At 34.9% G+C, this 26,871-nt stretch overlaps 2 protein-coding genes and 1 pseudogene across 2 annotated transcripts; all 3 read right to left on the bottom strand.

The window, feature by feature from the left end:
* Positions 1–272: 272 nt before the first annotated feature.
* Positions 273–2,522, bottom strand: LOC143536606 (metacaspase-1-like; annotated as a pseudogene).
* A 544-nt stretch (positions 2,523–3,066) lies between these two features.
* Positions 3,067–5,200, bottom strand: LOC143536632 (metacaspase-1-like). The gene is made up of 5 exons (XM_077030574.1): positions 4,696–5,200; positions 4,293–4,623; positions 3,678–3,798; positions 3,432–3,587; positions 3,067–3,274 (listed from the first exon to the last, which is right to left on the bottom strand). The coding sequence occupies exons 1-5, from the start codon at positions 4,754–4,756 to the stop codon at positions 3,215–3,217; spliced, it is 729 nt and encodes a 242-aa protein (XP_076886689.1). The 5' UTR covers positions 4,757–5,200; the 3' UTR covers positions 3,067–3,214.
* Positions 5,201–5,350: 150 nt separating this feature from the next.
* Positions 5,351–8,521, bottom strand: LOC143536630 (metacaspase-1-like). The gene is made up of 5 exons (XM_077030573.1): positions 8,082–8,521; positions 6,877–7,207; positions 5,980–6,100; positions 5,645–5,884; positions 5,351–5,553 (listed from the first exon to the last, which is right to left on the bottom strand). Exons 1-5 carry the CDS (start codon positions 8,440–8,442, stop codon positions 5,494–5,496), a joined length of 1,113 nt encoding a protein of 370 aa, XP_076886688.1. The 5' UTR covers positions 8,443–8,521; the 3' UTR covers positions 5,351–5,493.
* Positions 8,522–26,871: the final 18,350 nt, after the last annotated feature.

The raw sequence follows: 26,871 nt of genomic DNA on the forward strand, positions 1-26,871 counted from the left end.
CGGGTCGGGTTTTTATACAAATACAAAAAGGACCGAAAATGACGAATGTTACAGAAACCATGTCAGTTTATCATAAATCACATCCATAAAACTCGAAAAATAAATCAGAAAAGTTGTCCCAAATAAGTCTAAACAGTAAACACAAACATTAGAACATTACATCAAAGCAAATGTTATTCAAAGGCTCCCCACAATCACAAGTTTTATTTACCAACTTTCTCATAATCATAAGCCAGTGAACCGTACACTAGTAGAAGACAAGGCGTAATGTGTCACAAGGAAAACGGTTTTTCATACACGTCAAAAGGCTCGCATGTGGTCAGTTGAGGCTCCTGTCACAAATTGAACATATAAGTCTTATAATCTATAGATAACAGTTTTGACCTGTTCACTTATGAATATGTCGATTTTAGTTTTAAATTTTACTTTTAACCCAATATAGCTTATAGGTCAAACAAGTCGAAAGTCAACTACAACGCCTATACCTGGTTATATCCAACTGCAAGACTGCCACCTGTCAATAGCATAGTGAGGAGAGAAGTGACCGTCCCACCATCACCACCGCCACTATAACCTCTTGCGGTATGGATGACATTTCGCATGGAGCCTAATAAGCTCGCATAGGTAGACGCGTGTCCACGTTCTATAGCTTGAATAAAACCAAAGGTCATGATCCCTGTTGATGCAATCTTTGATAGAACCTGATCCCTCATATAATGATCACCACTTTAAACATTTATCTACTTTTAATTTAAACGATAACGTTAATCATGGTTTTGTAACTTACAGATGTGTCACCAGATGTTTCATGATCATCACAAGCACTTATGCAAAAAACTTCACCACCATTGCTACCTTTCCACGCACCCGACCTAGGACGGTGATCCTCCCATACATACTGCCCACTCCTATCACAAGCCAAAAAATATAGATAACTGAACTCAATCCAAAACTGACGTTTAGGTTATATATTTTCCAAAAACCAAAAAAACCGAACTAACTTTTTATGATCGACTGAACTCGAAAAAACCTAAAAAAAACGATAAAAATAGTAAATTGTGTATCTAAAAAATTCTAGGCTCAAATGCATAATAACTAATTACATTTAAATGTTAACAAATCATCCAATCAATTAATCATACCCAGTCAAATCTCATTCATAAAGTAGGGTCTCGGGAGGGGTTTAAACGAAAACAAACCTTACTCCTTATCCATATAGGGATAGAGAGGCTGCTTCATTATTTTGGTTCATTTTTTTTTCTTCGGACAACAACTTTCAAGCCTATTTGACGAAACCAAAACTAAATGGAACCCATTGTAAAAATCGGAAAAATGAAACTGATTGGTTTTAAAAAACCAAAACACTATTTACAAGATTAAGGTAAAGAAACATAAACAACCCGGTTCATTCGGCAAAGAAATGGAAGATCGAGTATAGTTCCACTATAGCAAGAATCAACAATGGCATGAAGTTTAACGCCACGGGGAAGAGGTCTAACGATGGTTGCATTGATTTCATCGTCGACGATCATTCCTTGTGTCTTATGGTCCAACGGACACAAAGTTTCATCATACCCGTCAGCCTCATCACCATTATAGTTTCTTTGTCATGAACCATGTCCCGAATAGTGAAAAACAAGTGAGTCTCCAGGTTGACAACCTTGGATCAACCAATAAAGTGCCATCCTCATGTTTTGTTTGGTTGGAATCTTATAAGGATCTGTTTCTTCCTCTGCAAATACAACAATTATATTCAGAATCAGAAAATATAAACAATTGATCATTCAACATGTTTAACAAATTAAGATTAAGATTAACAATCAGCAAAGCTTGTAAACCAACCGAACGGGACGCACAAAGCATGTTTGTGTCCTTTTCTTTAACTTTAACTGAACAAACTTTTGAACATGAACAATTAAACCAACGGTGTTTTCTTGATCATGTTTGTGTTTGTTCGTATAGAAAATGAGCATGTTTGTGTTTGTTTATGTTCATTAAGAGGATAAACGAATGGTTCAAGCTAGAACCAACTAAAAGTAAATATGGACAATAATGTGTCGGACCTAAAATGTTATTAAAACTAGACTAAGTCAGTAAGTTGTAACATGCCTAAAAAATTTAAATTAATATGTTAACGAACTTAAAAAACATAAATGAACGTAAACGAATTTATTCAATAGAGGTAATAAGTAAAGATTAATTGAATTAGAGTTTCAACCGGTGAGCATAATAATAGAAGATTCTGGAAACCGGAACTTATTAATGAGAAGGTATTTCATGCACTTGGCATCATTGATGCATCCTTTAAGTTCATTTCTGGAGGATTTATATGATATATGGCCAACGATCACCGCCTTCTTCCGGCCATGTGCAGATGGCGTTGTCACATGGTTGTATGGAGATGGTTGAGGAGGGGCAAGGTGGGTGATGGCTTGGCATATGGCGCATTGAATAGATGTAGCTCCCGGGGGCAGCTGCAACTGCGTTTGGCAGTTCGAGCAGTTCACCAGCATCAACATCATAGTGAATAATATTAGGAGCGAAATTTGGGAGATGATCAAGGGATTGATGAAAGAGAAGCAGAATCAAGTATATGAATGCTAAGTGTCAAATAATATCATGTTCTTCATTCCACCGAATCCACTAATCTTAAATAGTTGACAATGACAGGTCTTCGAATTTAAAAGTATAAAATAGTAGTATAAGAATCAAACGAGACATAATTTAACTTTCACTTAACAAACGAATGAACACAAACGGACTTTATTGTTTGTGGTGGTTTACATTTGCTCATTAATATTCTCAACGAGGTTGGCGAACATAAACAAATATACATGAACAAAATGAAGACAGTAAATATGAATATGCAAACATAAAGTTCAAACACCATCATCATCACATCCAAATTTCAAAACCAACTGAAGAAATAAATTTGAATAATATTGGCAATAAATATGAAAATAAATGATTTTTCCGCCAATCATCAACAACTTTAAGATATTCAGGACGAAACCATTCTTAACCACGTCGGTTAAGGCTACAATTGTCATTTTATCATAGATGATAGATCACATCCATAAAACCAGAAAAATAAATAAGGAAAGTTGCATCAAAACATATCTTATTCAAAGGTTCCCCACAATTATAAATTTTATCAACCAACTTTCTCATAAGCCAGTGAACCGTACACTATTGGAAGAAAAGGCGTTGTGTGTCACAAGGAAAACGGTTTTGCATACACGTCAAAAGTCTCGCATGTAGTTAGTTGAGGCTCCTGGCACATATTGAACATATAACATAAGTCTTCTAATCTATAGATAACAATTTTAACCTCTTCACTTATGAATATGTGGATATAAGTTTAAGTTTTACTTTTATCCCCTAAATAGCTTAAGGTCAAACAAGTCGACGGTCAACCATAACGTCTATACCTGGATTAGTCCACCAGCAAGAGTGCCACCTCTTGCGGTAGGGATGACGTTACGCATTGATCTTATTAGGCTCCCATAAGTAGACGCGTGCCCATGTTCTATAGCTTGAATAAAACAGAAGGTCATAACCCCTGTTGATGCGACCTTTGATAGAACCTGCTCTCACAAATAATGCCTCACTTTAAACATTTATCTATGTTTTAAGTAAACGAAAACGTTAATGTTGATCACGGGTCTGTGACTTACAGTCGTATCATCAGATTTTTGATGATCATCACAAGCACTTATGCAAAAAACTTCACCACCATTGCTACCTTTCCATAAACCCGACTTAGGACGATGATCCTCCCATGAATAATGCCCACTCCTATCACAAACCAAAACATAAAAATAACCGAACTCAACCCAAAACTGATGTTTTTGTTATATGTTTTTTCAAAAACTGAACCTCCCATTCGGTTTCAAATTTGCATGCAGCAAAAACCAAAAAACCAAACCGAGTTTTGTAAACCTTAGTTGAAAAAACCGTAAAAAAATCAGACTTATGTTATCTAATTACGGATTGTAACTTTTTTTGTATGTTAAGTTATTTATAAAAAAATAATAATAGTATGCCAAAAAAATTTGACATCATATGTAATAGACTAATAATTCGTTATTTTTTAATGTTAATTAATCAATTTAGTTCCAAAGTTTCATACATAATTTCATTATTTTGAGCCATTTTTTGGGACTCAAACTTTCAACTCTCAAGCCTATATGGCAAAACCGAAACTGAATGATTTTTAAAATCCAAAATATGAAATTACAAGATTAAAGTAAATTACAAAAGATATGTTGTGTAAGAAAGCATAAACTCACTGAGTCATTCTGCAAAGAAACGGAAGATCCAGTATAGTGCCACTATAGCAAGAATCAACAATGGCATGAAGTTTAACGCCACGAGGAAGAGGTCTAACGATGGTTGCATTGATTTCATCATCGACAATCATTCCTTGTGTCTTATGGTCCAACGGACACAAAGTTTCATCATACCCGTCAGCCTCATCACCATTGTAGTTTCTTTGTCGTGAACCATGTCCCGAATAGTGAAAAACAAGTGAGTCTCCAGGTTGACAACCTAGGACTAACCAGTAAAGTGCCATCCTCATGTTATGTTTGGTTGGAATCTTATAAGGATCTGTTTCTTCCTCTGCAGTTGCAACAATCCAATTTCATTGTAAGAAAATATTGATAATTTGTATTTAACAAATCATGGTTTTACCAGTGAGCATGAGAATAGAAGATTCTGGAAACTTAAATTTATTTGTGAGAAGGTATTTCATGTTCTTAGCATCATTGATGCATCCTTTAAGTTCATTTCTGGAGGATTTATACGATATGCCTATGATCACCGCCTTCTTCTGGTCATGTGCAGATGCCGGCTGCACGTGGTTGTACAGAGACGGCTGAGGAGTGAGGTGGGTGATGGCGTGGCATATGGCGCATCTTATCGATGTAGCCCCCGGAGGCAGCTACAATGGCGTATGGCAATTCGAGCAGTTCACCAGCAGCATCATTGTCATTAATAATCGGAGGGGAATTCGAAAGATAATCAAGGGATTGATGAGAGAAGCAGAATCAAGCGGATGAACACGAAGTGTTGGATACCGATGCCATTTTCTTCATGACAACCAAATAACTGAAGAATCCGATTCTAATTCTGATTCTGAGAATCCAGATATTGAATCCACGAATCTTAACTAGTTGACAAAGACGGATTTTCATATTTAAAAATTATGAAACAGTATAAAATTACACACATTTTGTTTGGAAAATCTTGAAAGTGTATATTATTAAACACCATACTTAATATAGTAAATCTTACCCTTCCAACAAATTTAAGATCCATAAACAACAGATTTAAATAAGTAGCACCAAATCAGTCTAAAAACAAACAAAAAGATATTGCATCAAAACATATGTAATCCAAAGGGTCCAAGAATCATATATTTTAAAATCATTAACCAACTTTCTCAGAAGCCGGTGAACTGTACACTAGTCGAGCAAATGGTGTCGCACGTCACAAGGAAAACGGCTTTGCATACACATCAAAAGGCTGGCATGCTGTCAATTGAGGCTCCTGACAAAAATTAAACATATAGCATAAGTCTTCTAATCTATATATGACAACGCTGACCAACAAGCCAAAAGTCAACCAACAACGTGCATACCTGGCTAAGTCCACCTCCAGATAATCCACCAGCAAGACTGCCGCCAGTCAGTAACATAGTGAGGAGAGAATTAACCACTGCACCGCCGCCACTGCCACTACCGCCACCGCCAGTTCTTGCGTTACGGATGGCATTACGCATGGAGCCTAATAAGCTACCATAAGTGGATGCATTTCCATGTTCTATAGCTTGAATAAAACAAAAGGTCATGGCCCCTGTTGATGTGATCTTTGATAGAGCCTACTCTGACAAATAATTTGTTACTTTCAACATTCATCTATGTATAAATTATAAGATAACGATAATAATAAAGAGTGTGCAAAGATGTAACTTACAGATGTATCAGCAGATGTTTGATCATCATCACAACCACTGATGGAAATAACTTCACCACCATTACTACCTTTCCATATGCCCGACCGAGGACGATGATCCTCCCATACATATTGCCCACTCCTATCACAAACCAAAACATAAAAATAACTGTGAGAACCTGTTATTGAAAAACTTACGTACAGTTTTCACTGAACTGAAATGATCAACATGTAACTGAAGCCAACCCAAAACCAACGTTTGGCTTTATTTTTTTCTTTTAAACAAAAAAACCGAACACAAACTACTTTTATAACCAAACAGAATCCGAAAAACTGACATTTGTTATTGAGTTATGGATTATAACTTCTTATTTTGAATGTTAAGTAATTTATACAAAAATAATAAATAATGTAGCCCAAAAATTTTAGGTTCAAATGTGTAATAAACAATAAATCATAAATTAACAAAAAAAGCCCGTCATAGAGTTTCAGGTCCAAGAGCCAGTTTTTTTGGCCTAAAAAGTTCAATCCCTAATCAAAATAACTAAAACAAAAACCTAAACCAAACTCATAGTGAAAACCGAGAAACAAAAAAAACTCGACTTTCGTCCTTTAAAATTATGGATTAAAATTTTTATTTTTGAAAGTTAAGTAATTTATAACAAAATAATAAATGGTGTAACCCAAAAAAGTTAAGCCCAAATGGGTAATAAATCAATTAATCATTATTTAACCAAAAAAAAATTAAAATTAGTCTCAAACTTTCAGGCCCGAAATTCATTTTGGGCCACGTTTTCTGGCCCAAAAGCTCAAGCCTATACGGCAAAACATAAAAAAACCAAACCCATTGTGAAAATCCGAAAAACCAGATTTTCATGAAATTTTGGATGAAAGATTAACTTGAATTTAAAACAATACCGATTCATTCTGCAAAGAAACGGAAGATCGAGTACAGTGCCACTATGGCAAGCATCAATAATGGCATGAAGTTTAACACCATGAGGAAGAGGTTTAACAATGGTGACATTGATTTCATCATCAACAATCATACCCTGTGTCTCAAAGTCCAAGGGGCATAATGTTTCATCATACCCATCAACCTCGTCACCATTATAGTTTCTCTGTCGTGAACCATGTCCAGAATAGTGAAAAACAAGTGAATCTCCAGGTTGACAACCTTGGACTAACCAAAAAAGTGCCATCCTCATGTTATGTTTGGTTGGAATCTTGTAAGGGTCCCTTTCTTCCTCTGCAATTGCAAAAACCAGATTCATAATCCAAATTCGATTACAGAAAAGATTGAATAATTGTTCATTACAATATTGATATAATCAGTACAATTAACGGACAAATAAGCATCATCCTATGGAAATTTAAACAAATTAAGCAAATTTAACAATCAGCAAGGCTTGTAAATAAACACGAACGAAGCATTTTCGTGTTCGTCTGTTTAACTTTAACCAAACAAACAATCAAGAAAGAGCAATTAAAACAAACGGGGGCTTTCTTGTTCATGTTCTCTTGTTAAGAAAATGAACGTGTTTGCTTTTAGTTTATGCCCGTTTGTTAACAGCATAAATCAACAATTCACGAACGTAAATGAACAAATATAGCTAAGCTAAAACCAATTGTAAATAAAAACAATAATATGCCGGACCTAAAAAGTTATTAAAACTGGACTAACATGTAACGGGCCTAAAAAAATTAAATTAATATTTTAATGAGCACTAACTGACAATCTAAAACAAACTTAAACTAACATAAATGAACATTAACCAATAATCAACAGCAATTTTAACAAATTATAAGAAAACATGAGATTCTTCAAATAATCATCTGAATTAATGGATTTATAAACATAATCCAAACAGCAATTTAACAAATTCAAGAATACACCAAGAAATTTTAACATATTTAAACAAATTAGTCTTTCTACAGGTGAAAAAAAAATATTAATCATGAAAATTTTAAAACAATCAGCAGAATAAATGAAATTTAAAGCATGATCCAACATCAATTATAACAAAATTAATGAAACATCAAGTAATTTTAACGAATTTAAACATAATCCAGATTGCCACGTCATAATTGAATCAATCAATGTAAATAATTAGCGTTTCAACCTGTGAGCATAATAATGGAAGCTTCCGGGAACTTAAACTTATTAATCAAAAGATACTTCATGCACTTGGCATCATTAATGCATCCTTTCAGCTCATGCCTCGAGAACTTATACGATATGCCAACGATCACCGCCTTCTTCCGGCCATGCGCGGACGGCGGCTGTCCCGGTGGCGCGTGGTTGTACGGCGACGGTTGTGGAGGACCGTAGGACGATTGTCCGGCCGCGTGCGGCGGAGGTGGCGCGTGACGAGGATCGCCGAGGTTGGTAATGGCTTGGCAGATGGCGCATCGGATGGATGTGGCTCCTGGTGGTAGCTGTAATGGCGTGTGGCAATTGGAACAGTTGACCAGCATCATCATGGTTGGTTAATTAGGGTTTTGTTTGGTTGATTGTTGAGAAATTGGGGGTGATTTGATTTGATTTGATTTGATTTGATGAGAGAGAAGGTGAATGAAAGAGATGAACGCGGAGTGACGATTATTATTATTATTATTAATTCAAGTGTCGGACAAGTCGCGTTATTGGTCAAAAGCGTGCGTTGAGGCGTTAAATTTGACGTGAATTCGATTGGTTTTGGTTAACTAAAATAAAAAATAAAACAAAAAAGTATATGAAAATGGAAGTGGATTAAAACTCAGTTGTTTAGACCTGAGCGTTGTCGAACCGGACATTGAGGCGATGAGTCTACGTAAATTCGGTCGGTTTTCATCACGTCGTTATTTTACCTTAACTAAAATATAAAAAAAACACACAAATACAATTGCATTCGGTCGGTTTTCGTTACGTTTGTCGCGGTACCAAAACTAAAACAAAACACAGTGAGTCTACGCGAATTCGGTCAGTTTTCATCACGTTCATTACGATACCAGAACGATAAGAAATTGATATCTGGTCGGTTTTCATTACAGTAGTGGAAGTAAAACGAAAAAATCAAAAAACAAAATGTATTGACTAATATGGTGCCGCTACTTATAATAGTATGTTTGGGTTTCTTGTCCCCGAATCGTGTTACAATTAAGGAAAAAGTTCAGCGGACGTGTATGGTAACTTATTGACACCTTAAATAGGATCGATTTTGTCATTCAAACTTGGTGGCGGCACAACTTATTGTCCGCCTAGCATCTCTACTGTAATTGAATCATTTTGTTCATTATTAATGAAACATCCAAAGTATAAAATTATATAAAAATAAGTATAAACGAACGGTTTCACAAACGCAACTAAATGTAGGTCCTGAAAAAAAAACATAACTTTGGCAATCTTGTAAACAAACCGAACAAACGCGCATATGATATGTACGTGTTCATTCGATTAACTTTATGTAGGTCCCCCCGGGGCGTCGCTGATCGATACGAGATCCGCACGAGATCTAGGAGTGCGGAATCCTCCTAGACTCGTTTATTGGTGTAAAGATGAAGAACACAAACACGTATACGAACAGATACACGAACAAATACAAGAACGGGATAATCAAATCTGCAGATTCTTATATAATAATAAAAACACTTACATATCAAACATGAAAACAAATGACACGGCCGACCCGAGGTGAGCTCTACCTCGGGCCGTCCCACACGGCTCACTCTCTCGGTTTCTCTCTAGCTAATTAATCTTATCACACAATACTCTGATTTCTGGATACAAAACCTAAACAAGACACACATATATATAGACAAAACATCTTCTCGGGCTTGGGCTTGGGCCAGTAGGCGAAGTTGTTCATAACTTCGCCTATGGCGAAGTTGTGATAACTTCGCCTAAGGCAGAAGTTGTTACAACTTCGCCGTTGGCGAAGTTGTTCTAACTTCGCCTAAGGCGAAGTTGTGCTAACTTCGCCTGTGGCGTTCCGCTGGTCTGAATTGTATAGCGACGGTCACAAAATGCACCAACAGTCTCCCCTTTGACCGTTGCTCTCAATTCTAACAAACACAAAAGATCATCTGTTACAAAACATGCACCAACAGACTCCCTCTTAACTGATGATCTTCTGTTTGCTCATCAACCAGCCGTGTCTGAAACTGTCCTATAGCTTCACAAATCTACCAGTCACCCAGCGTCTTCCATATCAGATCTCCCCTTCAGTGTAAGCTTCTCCGACTATAACGATTGAGGTCTTTGAAATGCATGCATCCTCGTGCCAATAGATCATCTCAACCAATCACGTGAGTCCATCTGACTTCACCAACACGTGAAGTTGGGCTTCCTCCACAACTTCACCAACTCGTCGGCATACGATAAGGTTTAATCTTCAACTACTCAACATCAAGTGATCAATTTCATCACAAAACCACCTTGACAGAATCTAACACATGACCATTAATTAATCCGAAGCATCTTCAATCACCAGGGATAACGATCAAGAACATAAACACTTTAGTTCCCGATTAAATCCAACTTGTTCCAGAATTTTCACTCTAATAAATAAGCATCACGTTTCAGGATCCAATTCTCGAACGCCTTGAAAGTAACATAAATAATATGCTCTGACCGCAATCCAGTAATGACAAAAACCTTCAGTTCAATTTGACTTTCTTCAATTGGTCACCTCGAACAACAACAATTTCATTGCCCACAAAACACCCAAATATGTGTCAATATCCAGTTTCAATCAATATCCCATTCACAAACTTAACTCCATATCCAGAGTTGACACGTATTTGTTCACACGTAAGACCCAGAGATAACAAGTTTCACTCGTTGACGGAACAAAATCTCCGGTCTCACAATAATCGTGTACACCTGGCCATACAGACGAAAACACCAAAATACTCTTTTTTTTTTCTCGTTAACTTCGCCTAAAGTTAACTTCGTCTGTCCATAACTTCGTCTGGCTATAACTTCGCCAGACCTTATATCTTCGCTGAAACCCTACGAACAGTGACGGCAACTTCGCCTGATGAACAATAACTTCGCCTGCGGCGCTGTTCGGCCAGAAACGCACGATAACGTGCCAGAAACACCAAAACGCAGATCTCGAACCATAGCATAAGAGCCTAAGGCTCTGATACCACTTGTAGGTCCCCCCGGGGCGTCGCTGATCGATACGAGATCCGCACGAGGTCTAGGAGTGCGGAATCCTCCTAGACTCGTTTATTGGTGTAAAGATGAAGAACACAAACACGTACACGAACAGATACACGAACAAATACAAGAACGGGATAATCAAATCTGCAGATTCTTATATAATAATCAAAACACTTACATACCAAACATGAAAACAAATGACACGGCCGACCCGAGGTGAGCTCTACCTCGGGCCGTCCCACACGGCTCACTCTCTCGGTTTCTCTCTAGCTAATTAATCTTATCACACAATACTCTGATTTCTGGATACAAAACCTAAACAAGACACACATATATATAGACAAAACATCTTCTCGGGCTTGGGCTTGGGCCAGTAGGCGAAGTTAACTTCGCCTATGGCGAAGTTGTGATAACTTCGCCTAAGGCAGAAGTTGTTACAACTTCGCCTAAGGCGAAGTTGTGCTAACTTCGCCTGTGGCGTTCCGCTGGTCTGAATTGTATAGCGACGATCACAAAATGCACCAACACTTTAACAAAACAAACGATAGAACACGAGTGGTTAAACGAACGAGATTCTTTGATATAATATAATAGTTGTGGTTTTGATTGTTTTTTATGGTATTAGACACTTGCAGATTTAATGTGTTGGTGGTTTATACCCCTATACATATTTGGATATGTGTAAAATGTAGGCTTGGGTATAGGAACCGAACGTTCAATAAATTATTCGTGAACCGTTTGACGGAAAGTTTGTATATTTTATTAAACAAACGAATATTAACACATATTTTGTTTGTTCATTACGTAGTATATTTATGTTCGTTTACATATCTGTATAGTTATCTACTTAATGGTTTTATAATTGATCGTTAATAAAAAGAAAAAATGTTTTAATAAATGGATTTTCAGTACCTTTTATATATTGTTTTTGACATTTTTTCCAAAACCGACGATGTATTTATTCAAAATAAAAAGTAAAATAAAAGAGATTTGAAAACATAAAAAGACCCGTTGAGTTGAGTTGAGTTGAGTTGAGTTATTATTCATTCCAACGGTCTTTCTTGTTGATCGATCAAAAACCCTAAATCCCAATTATTTCTTTCGATAATTTAGGGTTTCTCAGTCAAATCAATCGCACACACTATATATGCATACATCGCCTGTCAATTTGAGGGTTTTGATGAAGCCGAAATTAAATCACCTTCATACCAGACCAGATTCATTGTTACTGTGCGGTAAGTTTCTTTGATTTTATTTTTACCTTACCTTAACTCTCTTATTATTGTAATTGTTTCAATATAATAATAATAATAATAATCATGTTTTTTGATGATTTTGATTATGTTATTATGATAACTTTTATCTCTTCGTAACTTGAACTTTTTTTTATGTAATGTAATAGCAACGTGAGTTTGATTATTTAATTGTAATTTGATGATTTTGATTGTTTTACAATATGACTGAACTTACATTCAAGAACTAGGAATGCAGTTAATTACTAGAGCACCCGAACATCCGTTCCAACTTGTCATTGTACTTTGCGGTTGATACGGTGGCTGCAATTGTAGTTTGTATTCCTTTCACGATGAGGTTCTTTCTGTTGTTTTATTTGTATGATTTTCACTGTGTCGGCGTTTTCATAGCTTTTATTTCTTGGTAACGAGAGGTTTGGTTTTTTTTTAAATATAATGTAATAATGTTGTGGATTGCTTTTTTGATGAAGTTCTTTCTGTTGTTTTATTTTTTTATTATTTATGATTTCGAGTTTTCGACTGTGTAATTTTTGTAACTTCAATTTTTTTTGTAATGATAGTTTCTTTTTTATATATATTTTTTTAGTTTTGTGGTTTTGACTGTTTTATACGGTATTTAGCACTACTGAACTTGCGTTCTAGAACCCGTTACAAGATCACCTAAACACCTATTTCAACTTGTTTTTGTACTTTGAGGCTTGTACTTGGCAGTTGAAAGAGTGATCAAGGTTGTGATTGTAACGTGGATTACTTTCTTGATGAAGTTTTTTCTTTTATTTTATTTTCGTAACTTATTTTTTTGGTAATGGGAGTTTTTTTTTTATATAATGTAATATTTGTTTGGATTTGATTGTTTTATATGATATTTAACTTGACCGAGCTTACATTTGAGAACCTGTAATGGCATTACAAGATTACCTAAACACGGATTTCAACTTGTCGTTGTACTTTGAGGCTTGTACTTTGCAGTTGAAAGGGTGATCAAGGTTGTCACTGTCTTGATTAAGTTTTTTATGTCATTTTATTTTCGTAAATTATATTTTCTTTTTTGGTAATGGGAGTTTTTTTATATAATATAATAGTTGTTTGGATTTGATTGTTTTATATGGTATTTAACTTGACCGAGCTTACATTTGAGAACCTGAATGCCGTTACAAGATCACCTAAACACTGATTTCAACTTGTCTTTGTACTTTGAGGCTTGTACTTTGTGGTTGATATGGTGACTAAGGCTGTGATTGTAACGTGGATTACTTTCTTGATGAAGTTTTTCTGTTATTTTATTTTCGTAACTTATATTTTTTTTTGGTAATGGGAGTTTTTTGATATAATGTTTTGGATTTGATTGTTTTATATATATGGTATTTAACTTGACCGAGCTTACTTTTGAGAACCTGTAGTGCCGCTACAAGATCACCTAAACACTGAGTTCAACTTGTCTTTGTACTTTGAGGCTTGTACTTTGCGGTTGATATGGTGACTAAGGTTGTGACTGTAACGTGGCGTGCTTTCTTGCTAAGTTAGTTTGGTGTTATATATTATTTTTGATGGTTTTGAATATGTTATTTTAGTAATGAGATTATATATATATATATATAAAGTAATAGATATTTGATTCGACACTTTTATATGGTGTTTGTAATACATGACCAATTTATATATGAGAGTTAGGAATGCCGTAAACAGAGAACCTATTGCCTATTTCAACCCGTCTTTGTACTTTGAGGTTGATTGGGTGACGATGGTTGTGATTGTAGTGTGGATTCTTTTCCTAATAAGTACTTTCTTTACAACGTTTTGTTTTTTGGATTCTTATTTTTGACTATGCAATTTTCATAACCTTTTCATTTTCTAATGAGATTTTTGTTTTTGTAATTTACAGGTTTTTTTATTATAATTTCTTTACTTGCACTTATTTTGACCTTAAACTTTACGAGGTTATTTATGTTCTTAACCTCTTCTGATGTATTTTTTTTTCAATTTTGGGTTATCAATTGTACTTTTATTGTCGTTTTTGCTTAAAATTTTTCAGAGGGATATGATGTGCAAAATGAGAAGCACTAATTTAAAATTGTCTTTGAACTTATGATTATAATTAGCTTATACATTATTTTAGTAGAATCACAACATTCTGCTAGGGTACTTATTGTCATTAAACTTATAATTATATTAGCAACTTGTTTGATTTTGTAGTTTTTTAAACTTAAAAAGGTTTTTCTGATGGTTATCAATTGCAAAATTGATGAAACACTGAAACACTTACTGAGTATGAGAGCTGTTAAATGTTTAAAAGCGTTGTAGAACTTTCGATTAGACTCTACACTATACTCAAGTACTAAATGTCATATTGTCATTAAACTTACAATTAGATTCTAAACCTTTTTGATTTTGTTGTTTTCTAACCTAAATTTTTTTTTTTTTGTGTGAGGGATATGATCAATTGCAATCAGATGGAGCACATCTTACTAAATGTTCAAAAGTGTCATTAAACTGATGATTAGATTCTACATTGGCCAGTTTGGTGTGATGGTTGATTCTTTGAAGATAACTTAGCGTACATTGTTTTTCTCTTATATCAACATTAGTTGTGTGAATTATCCTGTTTTTGTTGAGTAATGTGTAAGAACAGTCTAGTTTTAAGTGTGGTCAGAACCTACATCAGAAGTGATAACTTACAATCAGTTTTGGGTCTGTTTTTTTTTTGAACTCTATAATTTATCAATGTACAAAGTTTAACTTAACAAAAACTTTGCTACTGCAAAAATAATCTAGACACCCTCCTGGTCATTCTAGAGACTTGTTTAAAGAACCATGTAAGAGACTGCATACGAAATATAACTTATCAGAAACTTTATTTTCATACAAATAGTCTTGTTTATCTGTTAATAACAGTATTTTGAGAAGTCTTTAATAATTTGGGTGCACTTCGTATGGCATTTTTTTGTTAGACCTTTTTTGTTTAATGGTATTCTGATTATTTTTTGTTAGTAAAAGTATTATAAGAGATCTTTTTGTGGTGTTAATCAATACTGACTTTACATTCCAGAACTAGTATTGTGGTTACTCAAGCGCCTGAAAATTCATTTCAACTTGTCTTTGTACATTTAGGCTTGTACTTTGTGGTTGATTGGGTGGGTGATCAAGGTTGTGATTATAGCTTGGTTTGATTTTTTTAGCATTATGTTTGTTATTTTCATAACTATTATTTTCTTAGTAGTGTGATTTTTTTTATATAGTGTAATAGAAACGTAATTTTGGATTGTTTTACATGACTAAATTTACATTCAAGAACTTGGAATGAAGTTACTAGAGCACCTACAAACCCATTCCAACTTGTATGTAACTCTGTATTACTTTCTTTATGAGCTTTCTTTCTGTTTCTTATTATTTTGACTACGTACTTTTCAAAACTTTTGTTTCTTGGTTGTAAGATTTTTTGATATATAGTTTAATAGTTTTGTGGTTTTGACAAGTGTTTTATATGGTATTTAAGATGGCTGAACTTGCGTTCGAGAACCCGTTACAAGTTCACCTAAACATCTATTTCAGCTTGTTTTTGTACTTGGGACTTGTACTTTGCTGTTGATTGAGTGATCAAGGGTTGTAACGTGGATTACTTTTTTGATGAAGTTCTTTTTGATGTTTTATTTTTATGATTTCGACTTTAATTTTTGTAACTTCTATTATTTTGTAATGATAGTTTTTTTTATTTATATTTTATTTGTTTTGTGGTTTTGACTGTTTTATATTGCATTTAACACGACTGAACTTGCGTTCGAGAATCCGTTACAAGAGCACCTAAACACCTATTTCAACTTGTTTGTGTACTTTGTAGTTGATTGGGTGATCGAGGGATTGTAACTGTAACATGGATTGCTTTTTTGATGAAATTATTTCTGTTGTTTTTATTTTTGATGATTTCGACTATGTAAATTTTGTAATTTCTATTTTTTTGTAATGATGGTTTCTTTTATATTTTTTTAGTTTTGTGGTTTCGACTGTTTTATACGGTATTTAACACCACTGAACTTGCGTTCTAGAACCCGTTACAAGAGCACCTAAACACCTATTTCAACTTGTTTGTGTACTTTGTAGTTGATTGGGTGATCGAGGGATTGTAACTGTAACATGGATTGCTTTTTTGATGAAATTATTTCTGTTGTTTTTATTTTTGATGATTTCGACTATGTAAATTTTGTAATTTCTATTTTTTTGTAATGATGGTTTCTTTTATATTTTTTTAGTTTTGTGGTTTCGACTGTTTTATACGGTATTTAACACCACTGAACTTGCGTTCTAGAACCCGTTACAAGAGCACCTAAACACCTATTTCAACTTGTTTTTGTACTTTGTAGTTGATTGGGTGATCGAGGGATTGTAACTGTAACATGGATTGCTTTTTTGATGAAATTATTTCTGTTGTTTTTATTTTTGATGATTTCGACTATGTAAATTTTGTAATTTCTATTTTTTTGTAATGATGGTTTCTTTTATATTTTTTTAGTTTTGTGGTTTCGACTGTTTTATACGGTATTTAACACCACTGAACTTGCGTTCTAGAACCCGTTACAAGAGCACCTAAACACCTATTTCAACTTGTTTTTGTACTTTGAGGCTTGTACTTTGCACTTGAAAGGGTGATCAAGGTTGTGATTGTAACGTGGATTACTTTCTTGATGAAGTTTTTTCTGTTGATATTTTATTTTTGATGATCTCGACTATGTAATTTTCATAACTTATATTTTTGGGTAATGAAAGTTTTTTGATATAATGTAATAGTTGTTTGGATTTGATTTTTTTATATGGTATTTAACTTGACCGAGCTTACATTTGAGAACCTGTAATGCCGTTACAAGATCACCTAAACAGTGATTTCAACTTGTCTTTGTACTTTGAGGCTTGTACTTTGCGGTTGATCTGGTGACTAAGGTTGTGACTCTAGCGTGGATTGCTTTCTTGTTAATGTTAGTTTGGTGTTATATAAGGCAATAGATTTTTGATTTGACAGTTTTATGTGGTATTATACATGACTGAACTTATATTTGAGAATTAGGAATGCCGTTAACAATGCACCTATTGCTCATTTTAACTCGTCTTTGTACTTTGAGGCTTGCACTTTGCGGTTGATTGGGTGATGATGGTTGTGATTGTAGTTTGGATTCCTTTCCTAACAAGTACTTTCTGTGTAACGCTTTTGGTTTTGGATTGTTAATGTTTGACTATGCTATTTTCATAAGTTTTTCCTTTACTAATGAAATTTTTGTTTTTTGTATTTGACAAGTTATATTTTTTTTTGTTATAATTTCTTTACTTGTTGATTTTGACCTTAAACTTTTAGTGGTTATTTATGCTCTTAACCTCTTTTGGTGTTTTTTTATGTCTTCAATTTTGAATTATGAACTCTTTTACCTTTGTAGTTTTGGTGATTACTAACTATTGTACTTTTTTGTCGTTTTTATGTAAAAATTTTCAGAGGGATATGATGCGCAAAATGAGAACTAAATGTTTAAAATTGTCTTTGGACTTGTGATTATCTTACACATTTTTTAGGTAGAATCACAACATTCTGCTAGGGTAATGCCATTAAACTTATAAGCATATTCTCAACTTTTTCAGTTTTCTAGCTTTAAAAACTTTTATATATATTGTGATGGTTATCACTTGCAAAATTTATGAAACACTTGAGAACTGCTAATTGTTTAAAAGTGCCAGAGAGACTCTACATTATGCTCAAGTATTAAATGCCATATTGTCATTAAACTTACAGTTAGATCCTAAACCTTTTTGATTTTGTTGTTTTCTATAAATGCAAACAGATAAGAGTACCTCTTCATTGTTTTCCGCCTATATTAACATTATTTGGGTGGATTATCCTGATTCTGTTGAGTTATGGGTCAAACAGTGAAGTTTTAAGTGCGGTTAGAACCTACATTAGAAGTGCTAACTTACAGTCATTTTTTTTATCTGTATTTTCTTTAACTCTAAAATTATCAATATACGAAGTATGACTTAACAAAAACTTTGCTACCACAAAAGTAATCTACACACCCACCTGGTCATTCTAGAGACTAGTTTAAAGAACTATGTAAGAGACTACATACGAAATATGACTTATCAGAAACTTTATTTTCATAAAAATAGTCTTATTTATTAATTAGTAATAGAATTTGAGAGCACTTCGTATTGCTTATTTATTAGACCCTTTTGCCTCAATTCGTTAATACTAATCTGATATTATATTATTATTATTATTATTATTATTATTATTATTATTTTAAGTGGTTTTTTGTGGTGTTTCAAGACTGAACTTACATTCGAGAACTAGTAATGCAGTTACTTAAGCACCTGAAAAGTCATTTTAACTTGTCTTGTGTACATTGAGGCTTGTACTTTGTAGTTGATTGGGCGATCAAGGTTGCGATTGTAGCTTGGATTGAGTTCTTTTTGTTAACGTTCTAAGTTGATAATGTTATTTTCGTAGCTCTTATATCTTGGTAATGTGATTTTGATTGTTTTACATGACTAAACTTTGCATTCAAGAACTAGGATACAGCTACTAGAGCACCTAAAAATCCATTCCAACTTGTCTTTGTACTTTGAGGCTTGTACTTTGCGGTTGTTTGGTGTTGAAGGTTGTGATTGTAGTCTGTATTGCTTTCTTGATGAGCTTCTTTCTGTTTTGATTATTTTGATGATTTGCTTAACTTTTGTTTCTTGGTGATAAGATTTTTTGATATATAGTTTAATAAGTTTATGATTTTGACAAGTGTTTATATATTGTATTTAACATGATCGAACTTGCGTTCGAGAACCCGTTACAAGATCACCTAAACACCTATTTCAACTTGTTTTGTACTTTGAGGCTTGTACTTTGCAGTTGATTGGGTGATCAGCGTTGTAATTGTAGCGTGGATAGCTTTCTTGAAGATGTTATTTATGTTATTTTATTTTTAATGTTTTTAACTTCTATTTCTTGGTAATGTGAGTGTTTTGATATGTTGTAATAGTTTTATGATTTCAACTGTTTTATATGGTATATTACATGACTGAACTTGCATTCGATAAACTCGTTACAAGAGCACCTAAACACCCATTTCAACCTATTTTTATGCTTTGAGGCTTTTTACTTTGCGGTTGATGATCAAGGTTGTGATTGTAACGGGGATTACTTCCTTGATGAAGTTCTTTTTTTTTTTGATGATTTTATCTATGTAATCTTCATAACCTCTGTTTCTTTGTAATGATAGTTTTTTATATGTTATTTATTAATTTTGTGGGTTTGACTGTTTTGTATTGTATTTAACATGACCGAGCTTGCATTTGAGAACCCGTTACAAGATCACCTAAACACCTATTCCAATTTGTTTTTGTACTTTTCAGTGACTTGGTGATCAAGTTTGTAACTGTAACGTGGATTACATTCTTGATAATATTCTTTATGTTATTTTGTTTTTGATGATTTTGCCTGTGTATAGTTTTCATAATTTTTATTTATTGGTAATTTGAGTGTTTTACTATAATGTTATAGTTTTGTGGTTTAGACTGTTTTTATTTTACTTGACCGAGCTTACACTTAAGAACCTGTAATGTCGTTTATGTGGTGTTTTTAGTGGTTTTGAATATGATATTTTTCTACTTTTTGTTTGTAAGGATATTTTTTTGACTTATTTTTGAATATATTATTGGTTTTGAATATGCATTATATTTGAATATGTTATTTTTGTTTTTAGTTGTTTTGAATACACCTTTAGTTGGGACCGATATAAACCAAATGTTTAAGTTGGAATTGATGTTTACCGATAAGGCATAGTCAGGATTAATCAAATTCAAGTTTCCTAAAAACAATCTAGATCTTACCATTAATCAACATGGAGAAAATTTAGGTGTGGCTTAACCCACTAGTGCTTATCTTTATAATTTGTTCCTGGTTCTGATAGTGACACATAAAACCAACCTAACCAATAAACCAAATATTACATAACAACTAGGATGGTCGGGAGTTTTAATTGGGTTTACACGTAAGGGTTTTTTTTTTGTTTGACGCCACGGGTTCGAATCCTACACCACTAGGTGGATTAGGTAATGGGTCATTGGTTTTTGTGACGGGTTCATGTATTTATAACCTCATACACGATTACAAGAGTTTGTATAATATCTCGTCAAAACCCGTAAGGTATGTATCGGGGGACTTTGGGTGTATCTTTGAGTATATCATATTATCATATATACTAAAAAAATCGGGTGCAGTATGTACTCACAATCATAGGTGGTTCTTAAACCTTCCTCCTTACCCCTAAAACTCTTAAAGCATTTCCACCCACTTCTTTAAATACTAATTTAAGTCCCTTAGATCAATATTGAGAATTTAAAAACTTTACAATGAAGTAGAATACATTAAATTTTTTTTTAATCAAATTTTATATAATTTACTAATGAATAGAATATTTGCTTTTATCTCCTTTACTCACAATCATTTACAACTATACTCTACAATATTGAGTCACCACTCCTGGAATTTAAAACAGCTGTTAGGAATGCTCTAATTCTAATTATCGTTTTTTTCTTTTTCTTTTCCTTCCCTTATTTTTTGGTGTTTTTTCTACTTCGTTTTTTCCCTTCCTAGAACCCTTCTCTCTTTGGTTATCAAGCTTTAGCCTTTAAGTAACGACTACTTAAAAGCATTCACAATTTTTTCATCCACATTCAAATAATTGAACTAGAATTAATATCTATCCAAAAAATTTGTTCACAATTTATAAATCTTTCAATCCGATTTTTCTTATATAAATAATACATCTCTCCATTCACAATCCCGATAACCTACACCAAGTTATTGGGAAAAATAATTGTTCATTTTCACTTCGTCATTAGGATCCCTATTGATGTGCTAAAAGTAGTCAAATAAAAATACGATAAAACTAGACACTAAGTAATACTCTAGACTTTTAAACTTAACTTAAACTACTACTAACCAGCAAGTGTACCAGTCGACTTTAGCACAGCTAAGTAAGTCCGGATATCGAACCCACGAGACTCTATAAATTACGTATACTAGCTAATTAGACTCGACTTACTGACACGACTATTTAATAATTATGTTTGAAGGGGGTTTTTAAACTAATAATTAACTAAACCTAACCATAATTAATTAAATAATAAAACATAATCATTACTTAAAACCTAATTAATTTAATAATAAAGACTTAACCCTAATTGAATTATAATAATAAACTATTAAAACACTTAGATTAATTCAGATGATAAAAGCAACTACCTAGGCTAGAATCCCCAATATTACGACAATTAATCAAATGGGAAAGTTAAGTTATGAAACTGGGATCGTAAAATAGACCCTTGACAAAAAAAACCCGAACATGACCCTTGACCTTCAAGAAGACACCTATGGATTATTAACAAGTTAACTTACTAGTTTTATGAATTAAACTTTCTTACGATTATTTAATAATTTATGTCTAAGTATCTTTATGACGAAATCCTACCTTAAAGCGCGGAAATCAAAGATAGTTAAGAAGACTCAATTGACTTAACAGACTAAGCTGACAATCAAACCTAGACGGACTCCTTACGAAGACCTAAATCTAGTAATCCTGACCAACAAAGATCTATCAATAACCTATCACCTTACAGCTTTCTAAGCTAGCATCTCACTTTTATCTATTTAATTAGTTTTATTGTTTCTATGATCTTAATGCATATCAATCATAAACTAGTCAAGAACACACAGTAAATGACCTAACAAAACCCTATCCTATGAAACAATCACCAAGGGTATTGTGAAACAATAAATCCAAGTAAATAAAAGCAAGCAATCATACGCATCAATTAATTCAAACTTAATAGTTTACTTAAAACATAAAATCCATAACGAAAAGAAATCCCAAACAAAATCAAACCGAACAAAGGTTCATCACGACCTAGGTAGTTTATGAGGTTTAGCCTAGCATCATATAATATAAATCTAACGAAACAATTAAAACTGAAACATGGTGAAATAATGAGAAACGAAATATTAAAGGCGATAAAACCTGTAGTCTTCGATCTTGAACGTAAAGCTTTTCACCGGCTGTTCTCTTGCCTTTAAAATCACCACAAGACTCGAAAGTAGTATGCTCTCTAAAACTCCAAATTCGTCTGGTGGCAGCAGGGTATATTCAGGTTTAAGTTAAAGATGTTTAAATACCCAAAACAATGCCCAACTTGAAGCAAAAACGAATTAAAATCCATCAGCAGACTCCATAGGCGCCGCGCGACCAGGGACGGGAGTCTGACCGCGCAGAGCGGCGTGTCTCCATAAGGGGCCGGTCAGACCGGCCCGGTCTGACCGGTTCTCTATTCTGACCCTTCCTGACGCGTTCCGGATCTCCGTTTCGGCTCTTTTTAACTCGTTTTTCGCCCTTTTTAATCACGATCAACTCCCGGAACCTACAAAACATAAAGGTGTTAGTAGTATACAAATCTCGACTAAAAACGAACACAAACTATTAAAATATTAAATAAAATATACACGGGAAACAAAAACATTTAGCATTATATCAAATATCCCTACACTTATTCTTTTTGTCGTTCCTGAAAAAGTTTGATGCAGTTGGATCAGAATCGGAATATTACAGTTTTACAATAGGTTAATTTTTAAAGCTCAGAAAAACGCAAAAACCGCGATCACCGGTATTGTTGTCCACTTAAACCCATGCCTTAATCTTTACCGGGACAAATAAGATCCGACAATAATATTACTCAGTGGTTTACACAATTAAGACTCGCTTATTTTCAGCTTTTACAGGACCAGACCACCCCAAATTGACTTAAACCTCAAAATTAGCAGAATTAAAACTTTTGTTGCTTTATTTTTTTCATGAATAGTTAAGACAATCAAGGGTATTGTTTATCCACCTAAGCTTAAGCATCAAAGTCAAACAACCATTAGATACGATTAAGGTTCAATTAATTAATTGCTAGTGTTCCTCACAACATGACATACCCTCGTTATCAAGCAATACCCCGAACCCATCACCATAGGTGAGCATGCAAAATTTCATCTGTAGGGCTTACATGTAGCGTGTCCCTTGTGGTCCGTTTCTTAATGGTAATGAGACGCGAGCCAGGGGACCCCACATGGCTAACAGCGTGGATGATCAAGTCTGTAGTGTATTTGTACTTTTGTACATTTGTGATCATGGTTTATAGACTTATAAGGGTTTGCTCTTTTTTGCTTTATTTTAAATATTCACAACCCCACTTAGGAATTGTGAATACCCAAATGAATAAATTGCATACAGACGCATGTTCTCCGGTCCCGAAGCATCAAATCAATACAAGATTTAAGGTTATAAAACCATACATGAGGTGTAAAACACAAAACTAGCAGTTTAAGATTTATATCACAGGCTACACGGCATACTCTAACGTTAAACCTACCTAAGCATCATATGATAACGTATTCAGATTTTTTAAACTTATAATATTTCCACTTTTCATACCAAAAATTGAGGCTTGTGTATAGCCCGACCTTTCATTACTTATCATCCGCGGACAAAACGCTTTACCCACAAAAGATTTTCGTTTTAACAATTTTATCAAATTTGCCATTTCATTTTCAAGGCCGAGCCTACTGACACATCCCAAGTTAAGTGCGCTTTCTTTTATTTATCTCATATTATTAGTAGTTTGAAAAACCAATTTCCGACAAATATCATCATCTCCCACTTTCACGCAACAAAAACTAGACTCAAGGGACATTTTTAAAACATTTATTCAAATTTTTTTAAATTTTTTTTAGCTACTAAAAACTCAAGTACAAAAACGAAAACAAAACTAAAATTAGTTGAAACACTTGTGTCCCATCCCCACACTTAAATTTTGCATTGTCCTCAATGCGGGCACGGGAAACACGACTCGAAAAAATAAAACAAAAGCTAAAACAAAAAAACAAAAACCTAAAAATAAAAACAAAGACATAAAAATAAAAACATAAAAACAAAGTACAATGGAAAAGACTTAGCTGGTTATATGCGAGACTGTCAATGTGCCAGTCTATTTCCATGGGTGCTCTCCTCACCGACCGCTCAACATGAATTGGTAACTCATTCTCTCTCTCTGAACGGACACGACCACTCCTCTCGACAAACCTAAGTAACATCAAACATAACATCTAAAAAATAAAGGTTACTTATAAGTTTCAAACATCCACCAACTTTCAACCCGCCAACCCAACCAAAAAGTCTAAAATAATATCAGTACTGACCAAAGAAAAATAAAAACATCATAAAAAATAAAAATAAAACATCATAAAAGATAATAAACTCCCATGCCAGCTCGTCAACTCAACATCAATCCTCGTCCTCCTCTCGTCAACTCAAGATCTTCCCCCGACTCATTCTCAAAATAGTGGAATGGCTCTGCATCATTAAATTCCGGATGACCCGGACCATAAACTGGTGCTCTATAACCATACCCCGAACCACCCGGGGCACTAGACCTGCTCGGACCTGCAACATCCGGCAAACGAAGAGACGCAGGCAAATCAATCCTCAAACTAGTCATCAAATACCTCATATGCTCATCTTGCCTTCTCTGATTCGCCTCTATCATCTGTTGCTGATCTCGCATATGAGCATCATGCCTTCTCTGCAACTCCTCACGCTGCTCAGTCACATACCCCCTAAGCTGATCAAAACCGGACTCCATCCGGTCAAATAATGAGTCCATAGTAATAGTCTCGGGGCGAGACTCTCTGACCGAGAACTGAACACCCGGTCTCTCGGATCTGTGAAGCGGCCTCTAGTGACGTGTCGGTAAACCGGCTCTCATAGCCGCAGTAGCGTCGGTGGTCGGCGGTGGATAAATCTGTGGGCCCATCTTAACATCCTCCCACTCTAAAGGGTCAGTCCCCTTCAAAATACCCGCTTTTCTCAAATCCTTAACTCCCAAAAACTCTCTTCCGGGTCCCAATCTCATATACTTCGGTTTAAACCTATTGAGCACACCCAAATTTTTAGCAATAAGTGTAATGTATGGGCCCATATCAAGCTTTGACCTATTTTTGGTTCCACCACGTCTCATCCGATGGAACAAACATGCTAAAAGACTTGCGTAATTAATCGGAACTTGATCCACCATCGCCAACAAGCAAAAGATATCCAACCAGTTTACTTTGTTATCGCCTGAACCGCGACCGATCAACGTATTCACCAAAACCCGGTGAATAAACCGAAGCACCGGATCCCTAATATCGGAGCTCACCAACGACCCTGAAAACGGACAAATCGCAATCTTGTCCCAAAACGCAGCCAACTCGTCCTGACCAAAACTCACCTCCTGTTTACTTGTGAACGCCCCTCGAATACTTGTCAGAAAACCCGACTCTTTAATCTCATCCTCTGTATAAAACCCGCTCACTAACGCAAACTCCGCCATAGTCATATCATACAACTTTCTTCCCAAAACAAACGACACCGCATCTGACTGAGCAAAATTGCCATCTTTATATTGAAAAGTGCTCAAAAATTCTAACGTCAGCTCGTGATATTGCGGTTCGTTTAAACATAGCATGGCCATAAATTTCGGGCCCGATAACTTCTCAACTCTCTCTCTTTGACCAATCGTACTCAACAAATCCTAATCAATCGTCTTAAAAGTGAGAAGTTCTGAATTGATTAACTTACACACTCGGCCATATTCTTGTGAATCCTCCCCGAAATTAAGCAATGAACTCATAAGGGTTGGAGCTCTTCTATTTGCCACAATCACCCCGGGTTGGTATACAATCTCCCGAGTACCCGACTCCATAAAAATAACCGGGTCCGGCTCGCCTTGCGGTCGCGGTGTCGGACCTTGTTTGCGTTTTCCCGCCTCTTTCGATATATATACACATTTAAACAGACTACGGCGGAGTTTGCGTTAGTGAGCGGGTTTTATACAGAGGATGAGATTAAAGAGTCGGGTTTTCTGACAAGTATTCGAGGGGCGTTCACAAGTAAACAGGAGGTGAGTTTTGGTCAGGACGAGTTGGCTGCGTTTTGGGACAAGATTGAAATTTGTCCGTTTTCAGGGTCGTTGGTGAGCTCCGATATTAGGGATCCGGTGCTTCGGTTTATTCACCGGGTTTTGGTGAATACGTTGATCGGTCGCGGTTTAGGCGATAACAAAGTAAACTGGTTGGATATCTTTTGCTTGTTGGCGATGGTGGATCAGGTTCCGATTAATTACGCAAGTCTTTTAGCATGTTCGTTTCATCGGACGAGACGTGGTGGAACCAAAAATAGGTCAAAGCTTGACACGGGCCCATACATTACACTTATTGCTAAAAATTTGGGTGTGCTCAATAATAGGTTTTAACTGAAGTATATGGGATTGGGACCCGGAAGAGAGTTTTTGGGAATTAAGGATTTGAGAAAAGCGGGTATTTTGAAGGGGATTGACCCTTTAGCGTGGGAGGATGTTAAGATGGGCCCACAGATTCATCCACCGCCAACCATCGAGGCTGCTGCGGCT

The sequence above is a fragment of the Bidens hawaiensis genome, unplaced genomic scaffold (genome assembly GCF_021521415.1).
Source record: "Bidens hawaiensis isolate Kalapana, Puna unplaced genomic scaffold, B.hawaiensis_p1.1 tig00010854_1, whole genome shotgun sequence".
Lineage (NCBI taxonomy): Eukaryota > Viridiplantae > Streptophyta > Magnoliopsida > Asterales > Asteraceae > Bidens > Bidens hawaiensis.